The 15,612-nt window shown below is 30.8% G+C and overlaps 1 protein-coding gene across 2 annotated transcripts; it reads right to left on the bottom strand.

Moving 5' to 3' along the window:
• Positions 1-3,535: 3,535 nt before the first annotated feature.
• On the bottom strand, positions 3,536-13,292 carry LOC111613389 (protein phosphatase 1 regulatory subunit 3C-B-like). Of its 2 annotated transcripts, none has more exons than XM_023354733.1 (3): positions 12,575-13,292; positions 10,009-11,185; positions 3,536-4,739 (listed from the first exon to the last, which is right to left on the bottom strand). In XM_023354733.1, the coding sequence occupies exon 2, from the start codon at positions 11,111-11,113 to the stop codon at positions 10,205-10,207; it is 909 nt and encodes a 302-aa protein (XP_023210501.1). In that variant the 5' UTR covers positions 11,114-11,185; positions 12,575-13,292; the 3' UTR covers positions 3,536-4,739; positions 10,009-10,204. The 2 variants fall into 2 exon arrangements, with proteins under 2 accessions (XP_023210501.1, XP_023210502.1); XM_023354734.1 differs by having other exon boundaries at positions 10,018-11,185.
• Between the last annotated feature and the right edge of the window lie 2,320 nt (positions 13,293-15,612).

Raw genomic sequence — 15,612 nt, 5'->3', positions numbered from 1 at the left:
TTAGTTTGAAAAAGAACAATTAAAACATTTAAATTACTTTGTAAGCAATTAAAATAAATTTATTAATTTTCATTTTTTCTATTTACATTAAATTATTTTTTATATTTTAATAGATATCGATCTTATTTTTTAAATAAGGAAATTCGGGAGCAAGTTTATAATTTAATTAAAATATCTTCTATATATATAAAAAAATCGTAATTAAATTTTTTTAGTAATTAATCTTTATATATAGGCCTATATTTTTTAAATTTAAACGTTACACAAGATAAAAATATCTTCTTAATCAGAACTTCTGATCTTAATCATTAATTAAAACATAATTAAATTAATAATACTTATAAATTATTTAAATAATTTCTACTTTTAAATTAAAATTTCAACTTGAAATTGTATTTTTCTACAAAAAAGCTGAAAATTTTTTTTTTCATTTTTATACGCTTGGAATTGTTTATTGTATAAAGAAGAACATAAATAAAATGGTTATGTTTATTTATAAGTTGTATGTTATTAAAAATATACTCACCTCATTAATTATTTCAAGCATTTCTTTGAGATTAAAATCAAGAAAAGCTAGATATAATATTTAAAAAAAAAAGGAAAGCAACTGCAGAATATCAAAGAGTGTTCACGTGATGATCAGCTGCTTGGCAACAAGTGACAACGACACAACAAAATTTTCATTAAAATATCAAATTAGGTCGGTAAAAGTTAGGAAAAACCTATCAATAGTACGGTCACTAACCTGTTTATATCTGAAAGGAACAGAACAATCACATCTTGTTTCGCAAATGAACAGATTACAGAATCATTACTCCATTTCATCCATTGCTTGTAATCTTTCTCAATTTTTCTATTATCTATAATTTACAGTTTATTACATGTTTTTATTTGAAAAAAAGCAATAAAATTTATTTATTTTTATTTAATTTTTTGCTCCGAATCTGTAACATTATATCGTAACTTCCTGTGTTTTTTTTTAAATTAGAATTTTACCGTATGCTAATGAACAAAAGGGAAGATATCACAGCGGGTTACCTATTTATCAATCTCATAAATGTCTAAGTGAACAAACTAGTTCGTAATTCGGAAAAGGAACAGAATGAACTCGAATGTTGTAGTGTTGAATACATAATTATATATAAATCAAGGACGACGTGCACGTGATTTTTAACGTTTCCACGTGTTCAGGGTATCGTCAATTGGTGGTTGGTGCTGTAACGTTGACATATTTTTGTCTCCTGCTCTCTGACCTCTCGCTTTCTTTGATTATGAAAATATATAGTTTAAAAAAATCCAGTGCAGATTTCGAAAAGTTAATGAATATTTTAACTATTGGGTTAAGAATCGGTTAATTCGTTAAAGGTATAAACCTTAAATCGATTAACCGTATATTCGAGCTATGCAACAACACAGTTAATCACTATAATATAAAGGTTAACTCGAACTGTTTAAATGTCAAAAAGAAGTTCAATTCATCTTGACCCTTTAACTTCACATTTTTAATAATAATATAAAATCGAATATATTCACTTGGTCTTATTGTTTTACCTGACTCATCGTCTTAGACAAATTAGAATTTTCAGACTAAAAGGTTACATATTTAACCTTAACCTCTTCCAATACTTTCATGCATATCTTGGTTAATATATGTATAATATGGACCGTCACGCATCTCCTGTTTTATTTGCAATGTGTCCATTTGGCATTAACAGAAAACAATTCTTTAACACACGATAACTAAGTTTATGGAGTTTTTATAAAAGAAACTTTAAATATTACAGCTTCGTTCTTAATACTGAATTATCGATCGTAAACGTCTGCTCGGTTGCCATTTTTTTTTATAGAAGTTAAGCTTATTACTTTCTTTTTTTTTTGTGTATGTGTATCCGATCGACTCTAAACTGATTTTCGAAATTTCCTATCTTGCAAAACTACGAAATGAACTAATTTCGTCGTGGTTTAACGAAATATAATACTCGTTTCTTCATTAAAATATAAAAGGTCCTTGATGCATCGGTAACAGAAAATAGCCAGAGGTATTAAACTTCATCCTTGTCAGCTATTCCATATATGGGTCGCCATTTCCCATCTCATTTATTATTTTACCCCCCGGATTTACGAGTCTGGTAAGATTTTCATCAGTTACGTTTATAAAGTAAAATGCTAAATTCTCTTATCTACAGTAAAAATAAATACCGAACAAAGAAAAAAAATATTAACTTATAAATCAGAAGTAGGCCTACATTTTATTTTCTTTGAAGTTTTACGAAGAGCGTAACTTAGAAGCGTAGAGATAAATTTAGCATAATTTTTTGAAAAATTTGTATACCACGTATACAAATTACTTTTATGTATACGCTCGATTTGAAGGAGGAATGTTGTGTGACCCCAAAGAGCCTCATAAGTATTTCAATGGGTGTGTCTGGACTAAGTTCAGCCTTGGCAGTAGCTTTTCCCGTATTACAGCGAGTACATTGTCCTTTTTTTTCTTGTAATTACCTTTAAAATCTGTAGGTAAACGCGATTTATCATTAAAAGCTAATTACATTTTTAAAAAAAAGACATTTCGTCCGAATATTTTAAAAGAAATTTTAATCTGATAAAATGTAAATATTATTTTAATATTTTAAACAAATGATGCAACAATTCTACAACTGTCTGATCGTTACAGTTCAAAATATTTACATTTTCTTACGTATCAGTAAACAATTATTCTTCCAATAAGGCTAGAATAAATCGATAAATATTCTTAACAAGAGATGCAATAATAAACAAAATTAACTGACCACTTTCGAAATTACTTTTTGTACTAAGAGCAGATTAATTTTCCAATCCAGAAGATTAGATCATACATCCTGAGAGAGCAACAAAAGTGTCTTTATAAGAAACTTTGCTCGACAAACAACAGGGTGTGGTTTGTTAGATACTCTGTTAGACTCCTACCGAGTGGTATTCTGTCAAAAAATATTGTGTAAGAGGTACTGTTCATCTTCAGTTGATAGATTTATAAACTTATTTTACTTAAGATGGAGGCCTTTAGTATTTAAAAAAATATGCAGAAATGACCGCTTCGAATGCAATTCATTCAGCTTATTGTAGCTTTGATGAAGTAGGAACTACATACAACGTCAAAAAAAAAGTTGTTTCTGGAGATTACCTGTCTGGAAGCAAATTAGTTGCTAGATTTTACATCTCTACTGGACCATCGGTGTTGAGAAGGGCTCGGTGTATGGTTGCACCGTGTTTGGGGCCTACACAGTAAAAGGTTAAAGAGGTCACGTAAGAATAAAATTGCAAGCTATAGTTTGCTTTTGCGATAAGTTAGTAAAAAATATTATTTATCATAGTAAATTATCTTCGAGCAGTGTTAACAAAAGATAATTTCTAACGTATACGCCTATCGCGTAATCTTAAAAATTGAGGCTCCAACGGGTGCACGAATTTACGTATCCATATAAACATTAAAGTCTATCAAGATTAAATTGCGGTTCTTTATTACAGAATAAAGGAGAGAATGTGACAGATAAAAACATTTTCTTCTGGTAAATATTTATTAAATGTAATTAAATTACTCTGTACAAATTCAGCATGATCCAATCATAGACTTATGTACATACATAGCATTCACAGAATGTGATATATAGCTGCTAATAAATTGTACTTCAGGCTGTCCCAAAATAAGATAAAATAATTTAAATGTCCTGACAGAAAAAAAATACTGCATTTCATGAACTTATTTTGGGTCACGCTTAAAATTTTATCAACAGAATAATATATAAGGGTGGGGTGGATATACGAATTAGGACCACCGCCAAAGAGAACTTGTTGATTCAAACAGATGCCAAACACTTGCTTGAAAAGACAACAGAGTGCTTGAAGCAAAAATAGGCACACGTTTAGCGTTGGTAGCTATCAAAAGTCTGCTTCGTTTCCTTCCACAGGGAGGAATTTGATGACGCGAAACTTCCTCTTTTTCTTCTAAAAATCGGAAGTTCTCCAGGAAGTCCTTTCTATTGGTCATTTTGTAGAAATTTCACGCTACACCTCTACCGTTTCTTCTATGAAAATATATCTAATACCCGTTTCTAACATTTTGGACAACTTTGTTAATGTTATAAAATAGAAACGAGGTACGTGACGAGAAAAAATAAAATGTCAACGGAACATAAACGGAGCAAATCACAGTCCACTTGTTTGTTAGCAAAGGAACATTGAAGGACGGAACAATTTAGTAAACTCAAAATATTAGTTAATCGTTTATAAAATTCCTTTCACGATTCGAACGTTGGCACTACCATTTAAATGCAATCTTCATCCTTAGGCATAAAAATTGAAGAGCATCTTTCTCCAGACTAGAATACTGTGAAAAAAAACTATTCACAAGAGAACACTCTATAAAAATTCGTTTACTAAATAGCTGATACAGTTTCCTTTTATCACAAAATATTTCTATCAATTCTAGATAACTTCAAGTTCCAGGACAACAATCAAGATTAATGTCAAAGTGCAGTAACTAATAATTTTAAACGTTGAAAATGTTTTTGAATTTGTAATGAAGTTTTGTTCGTAGACAAAATGTGTGATTAGTCCAACCCTTTTCCTATCAGTTCAATATTTTTTTGGATGAAACAAAAAACTGGGCGGACTAAAGCTCGATGAGAGGATGGGTTTTGCAAAGTTCGTGGAATAAAGTTTTTACTAAAACAGGAACTTTAAAAACATCACTTCTAGGAAATCTGTAAAAAATAAATAAAAAACGCTTAATATTCTGACATAATACAAAATGTACTAATTAAAATTAAGAGATGAAATTGCATTTTATCAGATAGGTTTATTAAGAAATCAAATTTGGGAGGGAAATAAGTACAGCGTAATGACTACACCCTGTTAAAATTATGTATTTATTGCATCTAATGTTATCTCTAATCTCGCTAAGACTCTCAACAAATATTTAAGCAACCATAAACCGAGTCTGGTTATCACCCTTAAGCACACATNATTAATTTTAATGTTAAAAGTTTAATAAAAATATAGAAATTCTTTATATTAATTCTATGTACTAACTTTTGGATGTGATCAACAGCAATTATAAAATATAATAAAATAATTGCATGCATAAATTATTTTATACGTGCAATTATTTTTCTGTTGCATTTAAAACGAAGCATTTCAACAATTCAAGGTTAAAATAATTTGTAATTGAGAATTTTGCAACTTCCACAAATTAAATAATGTAGCAGTTTATTGTATCGAATCAACATTTAATGTTTAAAACGTTAAGCATATTTTAATAGCTTATAACAATTCTTCCCATATTAAATATTAATTTTAAATCATTTAAATATAGCTTTTAAATTACATTTCGTTACCACAAATTTAATATAAGCTGGATTTTTCACATTACCTAGACAAGCAGCAGCAGCTTAAGGCCTCATACTTTTACATGTATCATTATTTGGTGGAGGGTAGGGCCTGTTATATATTATAGATTAGGGCCCCAAGTCTAATTCCAGCCTTTCATGTGTGAAGTATTGTAATTTAAATAGACTCATTTAAGAGATTCGAATCACCATAACATCGTCGATACTATTAATATAAACAGAATTTAAAATTTAAAAAAAAAAGCCAAATATTAGGCATATTGTCTGCGTTATTTATATTTTTGAAAAGACAACGGAACACGTGTAGGGTTCCGAATTGGCATTTTGCCAAAGGAGTACAAGTAAAACACGTGCTACTTTCTCCCTACAGCAGACAACGATGCGGAGACGTTAGCCAGGAGGGAAGAGATTACATTTGTCTATAGTACAATGTGGTTCGTATTTCTTATGAGTTGAACAAATTCGGACAGCTGCTTCGTGTGAACTGTCAAACAGACAGGATATCTTTATTTAAACAACTCAAAAATTCTTCTAGAGGAGACGAGATTAAAGAGAAACTATTTTTATCCGCGATGAAGATGAATTATTCCTTAAAATTACGAAGAAGAAAAAATAAAATAAAATATAAAATGGTAGGTTTCAGCCGAGGCTCAGTTTAAAAGGTGTATTTACCGTATATAATTATATGTTTTGATGTATTTATTTATTAAATAATTAGATAAAGCCGAATCGTTGGCCTGTTTGATGCTAGAATGAGGGCGAGCTATAAAAGAAATTTAAGAAGTGAGGAGCTACAGAAGTATAATTTCAGTCGACGTCTACTAGTCGCCAATGTCATAAGTAATTGTCCACTTGCCAATAAAAATGCAGCCATTGTTTCCTGTCTCCCTGTTAAAACGATCGATTTCTTCATTTTATTCGCTTAAGTCTATATAATCTCTTTAAGGGACAGCATTCATTAAATGCTGTTTCTTAATGCTTCACAATGAATTTTTTATATATTTTCTCAGCGTAAAAGCACGTTACTGTATTTTAACTGTAAACACGCATTTACTATTAATACACAATCTCTGGAATTATTTTATTATGTAACATAAATATGACTTTAGAGTGAGATGTTGAGATGTTTTTTTAATGAATTAAACTATTTTATACTTAGAAATGCTAAAAGTAGAGTGGATTAACCTATAGTCGATGGGTTATTGAACTGTTGAAGGACGGGGGAAGGCCTAATGTCAATCAAACGCCACCGAAACCAACTGTGATCACTAATATAACATCACGGAAATTAAAAATAGGTGCCACAGTTTAAGTCCATATAAGCATTCGAAGGAAGAAAAAAAAACAGGTTATAAAAAAAACTACAGAAAAAAAGTAGATCTTGTTTCTTAAATCGTGGATGTTGATGAACTTGAGCAAAATTAAAATCATATTTTCATGAAACAATTCGTTTAACTGTAAAATTATAATAAAAATGGATAATTGTTTTTGCATAAATAGGTTAAAAATGTAAACTTATTTATTTATTTAACCATAATTTAATTAGATTTATCACGGATATATTTACTTGTTTGTTGTAAGTCGTGTCCAGACTGAAGGATGTTGATCTAGTTCATCGTTCGGAAAACTTGATCTTTTCGACCCTTGATTTACCACATGTTCTTCAATTATAGGGTAAAGTGGACATTCTACATTACTATTGAACTTTTTCCCTTAATATCCGTATTGATTTTCACCACGAACAATGGGTTAAATAATTAATTTCAGATATTTTTAAGAGAATATAAAATTAAAGTATAGAAATTTTAATAAAAAAAATCATATAATCAATTAACTATAATAATTGTCAATATAATGGTAATTTAACATTTTATTTCAAAGTTCAAAATCTACCAAATGCGGAATTTTATAAATAGTAATAGTAATCGATATCTTATAAGTAGGTCTAGGTTTCCATTTTAGTTATTTGACAAATGACTTTTCAAGGGCCTTTTCTGAGTCTTGTCACTGTTCAAACTAAGGAGATTTATGACTATTTTCCTTGTAGGAGGCCCTCCGAGGAGAATAAAGAAAACACAATATGCATTATTCCGATTTAAAGAAGAGAAAAATGAAATTTTCGACTCTTTTGTATAAAAATCTTAAGAGAAAATATTCATTTATAACACAAAGAACGGCTATAAATAATTAATTTAATGTATATATATATGTTTTTTTCTTTCATTTTATTTATAATTTTTATATACACCTATTGAATTTTACACCATATTTTCTGATCGAATTTCTGTCATGATAGATGTATATATTAGACTTTAGAATAAAGAAACGACAGCTTATGAAGTTTACACTTTGATAAAACTTAATATATGGACCAAGTGTTGATAAACTTTTGTATAGTCTATCTTCTTGTAAATCATAAAGTGATAAAAACTACAAAATATCTCAGATAACAAAAACATTCTCAAATTTCCTTTGGCGGTAAATCCTTTGTAGTTTTTGTTTACTGATGCTAAAATAAAATACTCCGTGTTCATTTTTTTCTTGTAAAAACTATTTTTACGCTTTCTAACCAAAGCGAATATCAAATTAAATTTTTTAATTTTTAATATAAATAAATAGTCGATAACAATAAAGTTCTCATGGTAACAATTGTTATAGAAATTTACTCTGTAAATGTTTATAGAGTTATCAAATTATGTTATATAATATGTTAGTCATTGTTTAATTTTATAATCTTTTAAAAGGTAGCCATTTTCGGTAGATAAAAATAAAATAAAAATCCCATTCGACATAAAATTTAAAAATCAGTCCTTAAAAATTCTTATTAATTATTTCATTTATATCTATAAAAGAAATTTGAAAATTTTTATATTCTTTCCACATAAATTAACCTTAATTTTCTATTATTCTGCAAGGAGCCACATAAATTACACAACATAATGCAAGATGTGATTGCCGTTCTACTGCTCACACAAGTTCGGATGGGTGATCCAATTATTCCACATACCTTGCAAAATGTCAAAGATCACGGCTTTACATGCCTGCGTNTTATTTGCCGGATGATGTCTATTTTAAATGGATGAAAACATTAGTAAATATTTTTCTTTATTTATTAATTATGTAGTGATTTGGTTGTATATATTTATTCTATCCCAGTTTTGGAGAGTTACTAAATATATATATATAATTTAATTGTTTTTTCTTCAATTATTTAGAATCTCACATTATAATTAGTCTAATATAAAAATGTTCTAAAAATTTTAAGTTTAACAACAACTATTTAATGAATTGTAATGTATATTATTTGGATCAAAGAGCTTTGTATACTCCTAACCTTTCACCTCCTTCATATAAAGGCAGAAATATTAAAATGTAAATAGAATCTTTTTTGTTTCTAAAAAGTAAAAGTAGAAATACAATAATTTTTTATTTCATCTAACATTTATAAAATAGAATATCAATACTTTACTAATAATGTAACTTAATTAATATAATATTAATTAAAAACATTTATACAATAGTAAAACTATATTTATTATACCACATCCAGTAAAAATTATCATTAAGAAAAATATATACTTTCCTATAGTAATATATGCTCCTAACTATGATTATTATTGTATATGGCAAACAGAAAATTAATGACAAACAATGGTGAACTTGTTATAAGTAACTTCTATAAAGATAAGTGGATAACTGAGACAGTTATGGTGTCACCCTACCACTTTGGGAGACTCAGGGTCAAATGTAGGTGATAAAAACCCCCAGAAATTTTTTGGGGTGAGTAGTCTGTCAGGTCACATTCCTCACCACCTGGCTGTAATCATTGTGTCCTAGCCAAATCCAGAATGGTCATGATTACAAAGCATTCTTAATGCCCATAGATCAGACAAACAAAAAGAAAAAGAAAGCTATACATTCAGAAAAAGAAATCCAAATTATGAAAAACACATTTGTCCTGTGAAATATCCAATCCTGATCAAAATGCCTAAACAATAAATTATCATTGTTATGGTATGAAAAATTTATCTAATCTATTTGAATAAATANCACCCTGTTAAAATTATGTATTTATTGCATCTAATGTTATCTCTAATCTCGCTAAGACTCTCAACAAATATTTAAGCAACCATAAACCGAGTCTGGTTATCACCCTTAAGCACACATAGATATGAAATAACATTTTAAAAATTAAAAAAAAAAAAAAAAAAAACTCCAAGAATGATGAAGTTGCAGATTTAAATAACGAAACAATTCGATATAAAGAGAGTCATCGTGACTTTGCTTCTACCCTAACATTTTCTATAAATAATCAAAGCTATATCAAGCTAACATTATTTTACGGTCAGTTTATTAAGCTTATTAAATATACATAAATTTATAAGTATAATTAATTAGGATTCACGCCCCTAATCCAATTATCTTCCGACTAAATTTCGTTGTGTACGATTTTACAGGAAATATTGTTTCTCGAATTTAAATTTTATATAATATCTTAAATCCGATTCTTATAAACGCTATTGCGACATTGCGTGCGTTAGAACTGCGCACCAATGCCAAGGTCAATATATCGATTGTTTACCAGGTACGCGACTAAAATGGGTGAAGCAAACGTTACACTTACCATATTTACCTTCAAAAATAGGAACCATCCTGAATATGCTTCGATAAGGAAGACTAGCGTGGACTTTTGATGAATGAAGAGACAGTTGGAAACAAAAAATAAAATTTTTTCTTAGCCAACTACGACGATGGGGAGGAGATCCAGTTCGGGAGCATCCCAAATAAGAAATATAAAGATATACATCTAAAATACGCCTTCACCAGTAAGGTCCTTCCGTGATTAAATTATTCCAACTGGCGAATTCGGTCCAGTGGGTAAAGCTAGCTGTTAGGGCATCCACGAATTTCTGATTCTGAATGCTCTCCTTTGATTTATTCTTGCCCGTTACTAATCGATAATTGTCACCTCCGTTATTGTCCCAATATTCGTTGTTACCGCATTTGAATCGAACGCAGAATTCTATTTGTTGATGATTAACCGCTTCTGTTGATATGGGAAATGTGAATGCGAAAGTATCGTAAGGAGCCGATGCTCCTTCCTCTTCCAGCAGGTTATTCGGTACGAAGGAAGCTGGTACATCTGTATGAGATGACCAACGATCGAACGTCATCCTTACAATTACTTCTTTGTCGAATGCGATGTTCTTTACTTTAATGGTTCCCGTGATGATTCCATCTTCGTCTTTCACGATGACGTTCTCTAAGGACACACAATCCCGATCCAACTTGGTACGAAATGCCATATAATCGGAAGCCGGTTGGGAAAAAGAAGGCTCCCAGGTGTTATCTATATTTAAGGTGTCTTTGATGCCCTGTGTGACCTTTTCTAAGAAGTCATCCGACCATCGTGGAGGACAGTCGGAAGGTTCGGTCATTATTCGAACGTGGGTTAGGGCCATTCCCTTGTCGTCTGCGAACCATACTCTCTTCTTAGAGTTCTGGTTGGAATTCTCTATTTCCGTTTGTTCCTTGACGATCAAGCACGATCTGGGTGGAGCGATCTGGTGTTTTTGATGCGAGTAACAGTTGATTCCATTGAGTGTGTTGATTCCCAAATACTTTCCACGATTGTTTGAAGGAAACGTGGCATATCTAAAGTCCATGAAGGTATTGTGGTTGAACAACGGTGGACTCGCAGAAAGTATCATATCAAAATGAAGGGGCATATCCTGTCTTCCTCTCGTTTTTCAATGATCAAAACTGATTCCGATATTTATAAATTTTGATTGTTCGGGAAGCTGGAAAATAAGAATATATTTCATTAATAATTGTATGGCTGAAAGCACTTTATAAGTGATGTATTTTCAGAGTGAAAGGAAATTGACCGGGCGTTTTTGATGTGTTTTATTTATGTAAAGCGGAACAGTTCTATTTACCGACGTTAGACACAACTTAAAATATGAGGTACAACCATCGCAATTGATGTCGATAAGACATCCTGTCTAACACGTTCTGGAAGTTTGCCAGAGAAACACGTGATCCCCTAATCTGAGGCCCTTTACTGATAAACGGCGTCAATTGACAATTAACACACGTGTAAGCAGCACATTATTCAAGTATGCACCTATCGAGATTTCGAAATAATAAAGTATAGATTACGATCTTTATGTTTCGTAAGCTTAGATATTAATTTATCATTAATTTCAAAAAATTAAAAATAAACAGAATTCAGGCTTTCTGGCATTACTATACTGAACTGCGGTGCAAGTATTGTTGCAGGGGTCATACGGGATACGAGTCTCGTATAAAATTAAAACTCGAAAGGAGTAAAACGAGACACGAATCTGTGTCAGGCTAGAAATTTATTTATATTTGGCAGGTGGCAACACACATGTGATAGTAAGGAAGCAGACAGAAACGAATCGGCGATGAGGTTCATAAACGAGTCGTAACATTAATCGACCTTGATGGTGAGACTGGCAAGGACATAATGCAGACAGAAAGACGCTTACTGAGGTACAGTATTTGCATTAATATTTTTTCGGAATTTCCGTAACCAAAACCATACTTCAGCAAAGTCTCTAAAGCAAAACTGTGGCGAAACCTTTAAAAATTTTGTAATTAATCGATTTAAATAGGTCACAAAGTATCCTTGACCATCCCGAAATTAGATTAATTTAAGCCATAGAAATACATTAATCATCGAGGACTATCATTAGTAAAAACCAGAACCATCCGTAGGGCCAAACACGTCGAATAATGACGTAATTAGGGATGCGTTAATGGAAGTCAAACCAATGTCTGCATCCCAAGAATAGCTATAGGTTTAAATTTTGAAACGAGCCTACGCAACTTTCGAGTGTCGATATAAATAAATGCAACAAAATCAGATAGGAAATTATGAAAATAAGATGGCTTTACGAAACAATTATTAAGTGTGACGTTTGTAAATCACACATTGGATTCATGTCACTCTCACAGCGTGTCAAACTTTAAACTGTGTAAAATATTTAAATATTTCTTATAGAAATATACGAATTAAATTACAGTATTATTTTTAAAAAAATCCTACAATCAAAACAGCATTCGGCATATTACACACCTATAAATTTAGTATTAATTGTGTATAAACAGGAAACAATTGTAAAATTAAATAAAGATCCAATAGGCAATTTTATTGTACTCACCTAATTAAAACATTAAACTTTTAATTAAAATTGAAGAGACAATCTTGCAAGTATTAATAGCAAACATTGGACGGGTTCATACTTAATATAGTGCACAGTAGAAGACATATCACACATATGGCCGATTCTCTCTTACGTTAGCTCTAGTACATCTCTTGTTCACGTGCACGTGTACGAGTAGCCAATCAGCGTAGCCAGTACTGGTGTGATTGCTACCGAGGAAACGATGATGCCTCCAATCGCCACTTAGCTCTTATCGCTCTAGTCAGACGTTCATTCACATGTTATGGGCCACGAGGGTGACCTCATTTCGAAGAGTTGTCACCCCGACGTTTTTTGTACATAGCCCACTTCACGCTTCTAATCTTTTTTTACACTTTCGGGTCTCGTTTAGAACAAATATTAATAAGAGAACGTAAGAGATTTCGTCAGAAAGTAAAAAAGAAATCCACCATTTATATTGTCGATACGTGAATTTGCATAAATGTAACTCGTTTGCATGACGACCAATGTTTAGTATTTCGGAACAATTTCGTGAATGTCTCGCGACCTCTTTCCGGATGTGCACGACTTAAAAGGATAACACATTTAAGAGCTTCAGACAAAGTACTACTTTAGATAAGAGCATCTCATTGACATCATACAACAGAATACACACACTATCACTTTGCGCCACCTGTCGAACGTAATTGTAACTAATTCATAGAGAAATTTCCTCAAAATTTATTCAAATATTTAAAAATTTGTTTTTAATTTAATCGTATTTGAAATTTTAGAGTAAAATTTGAAAAAAAATGTTTACAGTAATTCTATTAAAAAATCGTGTCGAAAAGATAAGAACAAGTAGTTTACAAGAGAAGAAATTTGATGCGAATGTATAAATATGAGAATGAAGGATGGAAATCTGTTTTAAATAATTAATTACTGATCACGAGATGTTTTTTATTATTATTATAAAACTGTCAATTATTATTAACGATAAAATTTCTCGCCATTTCGTAATTGGCGTAACGTAGCTAGATATAGCAGAGTTTAAAATAGATTGGCTTGCATCATGTTGATATATCCTACTTACTCTTTTTTTTTCTCCTTTCTTTTTAATAATATTCGACTCATTTGTGATAAAAATATATTGGATGACTGCTTTCTGTATATATAGATCGATTCTTCTTCATCCAATTCCTACTTACAAGTAAAAATAAGCCAACCGTTATCGTTCCAGACATAAAACAGCTCGATTAATTTTAAAAGCAGCTTAGTGCAGTAGCTTAACTAGAACTCGATGTTATGGGGGTCCGAATTAGAACATGCAAAGATACATTTATCTCTGTACTACTGTGGATACAACCAATAACACAGTGGACAATATACGTGTATTTGCACATTCAAATATGAGTTTTTTTCTTAATTTATTTAACAAAAGTAAGGGGATTGGACCTCTGGCTTTTCCCTGCTTACGCTAGTGTCTTAGTGAAATAGCAAATCTTCCACTTGCATACAGATTTATTTTCCTCATAAATCAAAACAACTTTGAAATTAATTGAAAATTCATAATACTGTATAGTGCATATCATTGTATATTAAATAATGTAACCAATACATTCGACTTTTTTTTTCTTTTGAAGAAAAACGCATACAAAATAATCTCCAAACAACGGCCATTTTTATGTTCCCGTCAGTGGACGTTGTACAGAGGTTTAACTAAACTTTAAAAATTTTTCTGAAACTCTTCAAAAAAAGATAAGAAAAATCATCCATAAATTTATATTATATCTGAGTTTATAACTTAAAAATAAACTTAATTCGCCTTATGTTAGTGTACAAAACCTGTTTTACTTGTCGAATTATATTCAAGACAATCAAGAATTACAAGAATGAATAGAATCATTAAAGTGTGTCCAATTGTAAGGAATTCAAACAGAGTATTGTTTAGGAAGTATAAAAATTGATTTCATAGGAGCAAGTAAATAATAAAAAATTATATAAAAATGGAAGGCAAAATTAGATAAATGTGATTCTTAATAAACTTGTATGTTTTCTGTATTTCTTACTGGTGAATTTTTTTTACTCTTTCTGCTCTGCCAGCCCAAGAGGGACCTTTTTCCATACCCATCGTAAATTTAGCCAAGTCTACAACGGAGCGATCGGATGCTGAAGGCCAGGCCCGACATATCCAAAACGATAAAGACCTATAAAAAATTTCTGGGTAGTTGCTCAGCCAGATTCAACTCCAGGTCCTCAGAGCGATTGTTGACTGCTTAACCATCTCGGTCATTATTAATGTACTATCAATAGAATAATACAAATATGAATGTTAGTAGAAAATAAATTGATACAATATATCGTGTTGTTAATTAAGAAAATTCTTTCCTGATATACATTTGCTATTTGTGATCTATTTTATCGAGATGTTAGTGAAAAATTCCATAGTAAAAGCTCAATATAAAACTATAAACAAAAGAAATAACAAAACAGTACAATAAATAAACATTGTCCGTCATCTAATTCTAAGATATTGTTGAGAAAACAATCTTTAATAAGATACTTCGAAACAGATTCCAATTCAATCTTCACTCAGAATTCATTATGACTGGATGTAGACTTCTTCCCAACTCTCTATTTTCGCATGGCTATATAGCAGGGGTGGCCAACTTTTGTGTACATAAGATCTACTTTTTATCTTAAAAATGTGTCGCGATCGACTCGTTGTCGTAGGCATAGTCTAAGTCAGGGATGGGCATTCCGCGGCCCGAGTCGCATAAAATGTGTGTAAATATATCAATTTCCTAGCTTAAGAAGTATGCAGCAAAAATTCAAATGTTATTTTCTACAACTTATGTGTGTGAATAGTTTTTCCTGCAACTAATTTAGTAAAAATTAAAACGAGAAACCGGCTAACAGACTCACCTCGAAACTAATTTAAAACTAGCAGTGACTAATATTTAATCAAATATTTTCGATACATTACGTTTACATCAGTTCTAGAAGCTAAATTAAGTATACCTATTCTATTTTATAATTATATATGAATAAATAAT

Source organism: Centruroides sculpturatus, unplaced genomic scaffold (assembly GCF_000671375.1).
Source record: "Centruroides sculpturatus isolate CEXI.00-Female unplaced genomic scaffold, Cexi_2.0 scaffold1974, whole genome shotgun sequence".
NCBI classification, from domain to species: Eukaryota; Metazoa; Arthropoda; class Arachnida; order Scorpiones; family Buthidae; genus Centruroides; species Centruroides sculpturatus.
The sequence above is the reverse complement of the archived record's forward strand: the minus strand, read 5'-3'. Positions and strand labels throughout refer to the sequence as shown.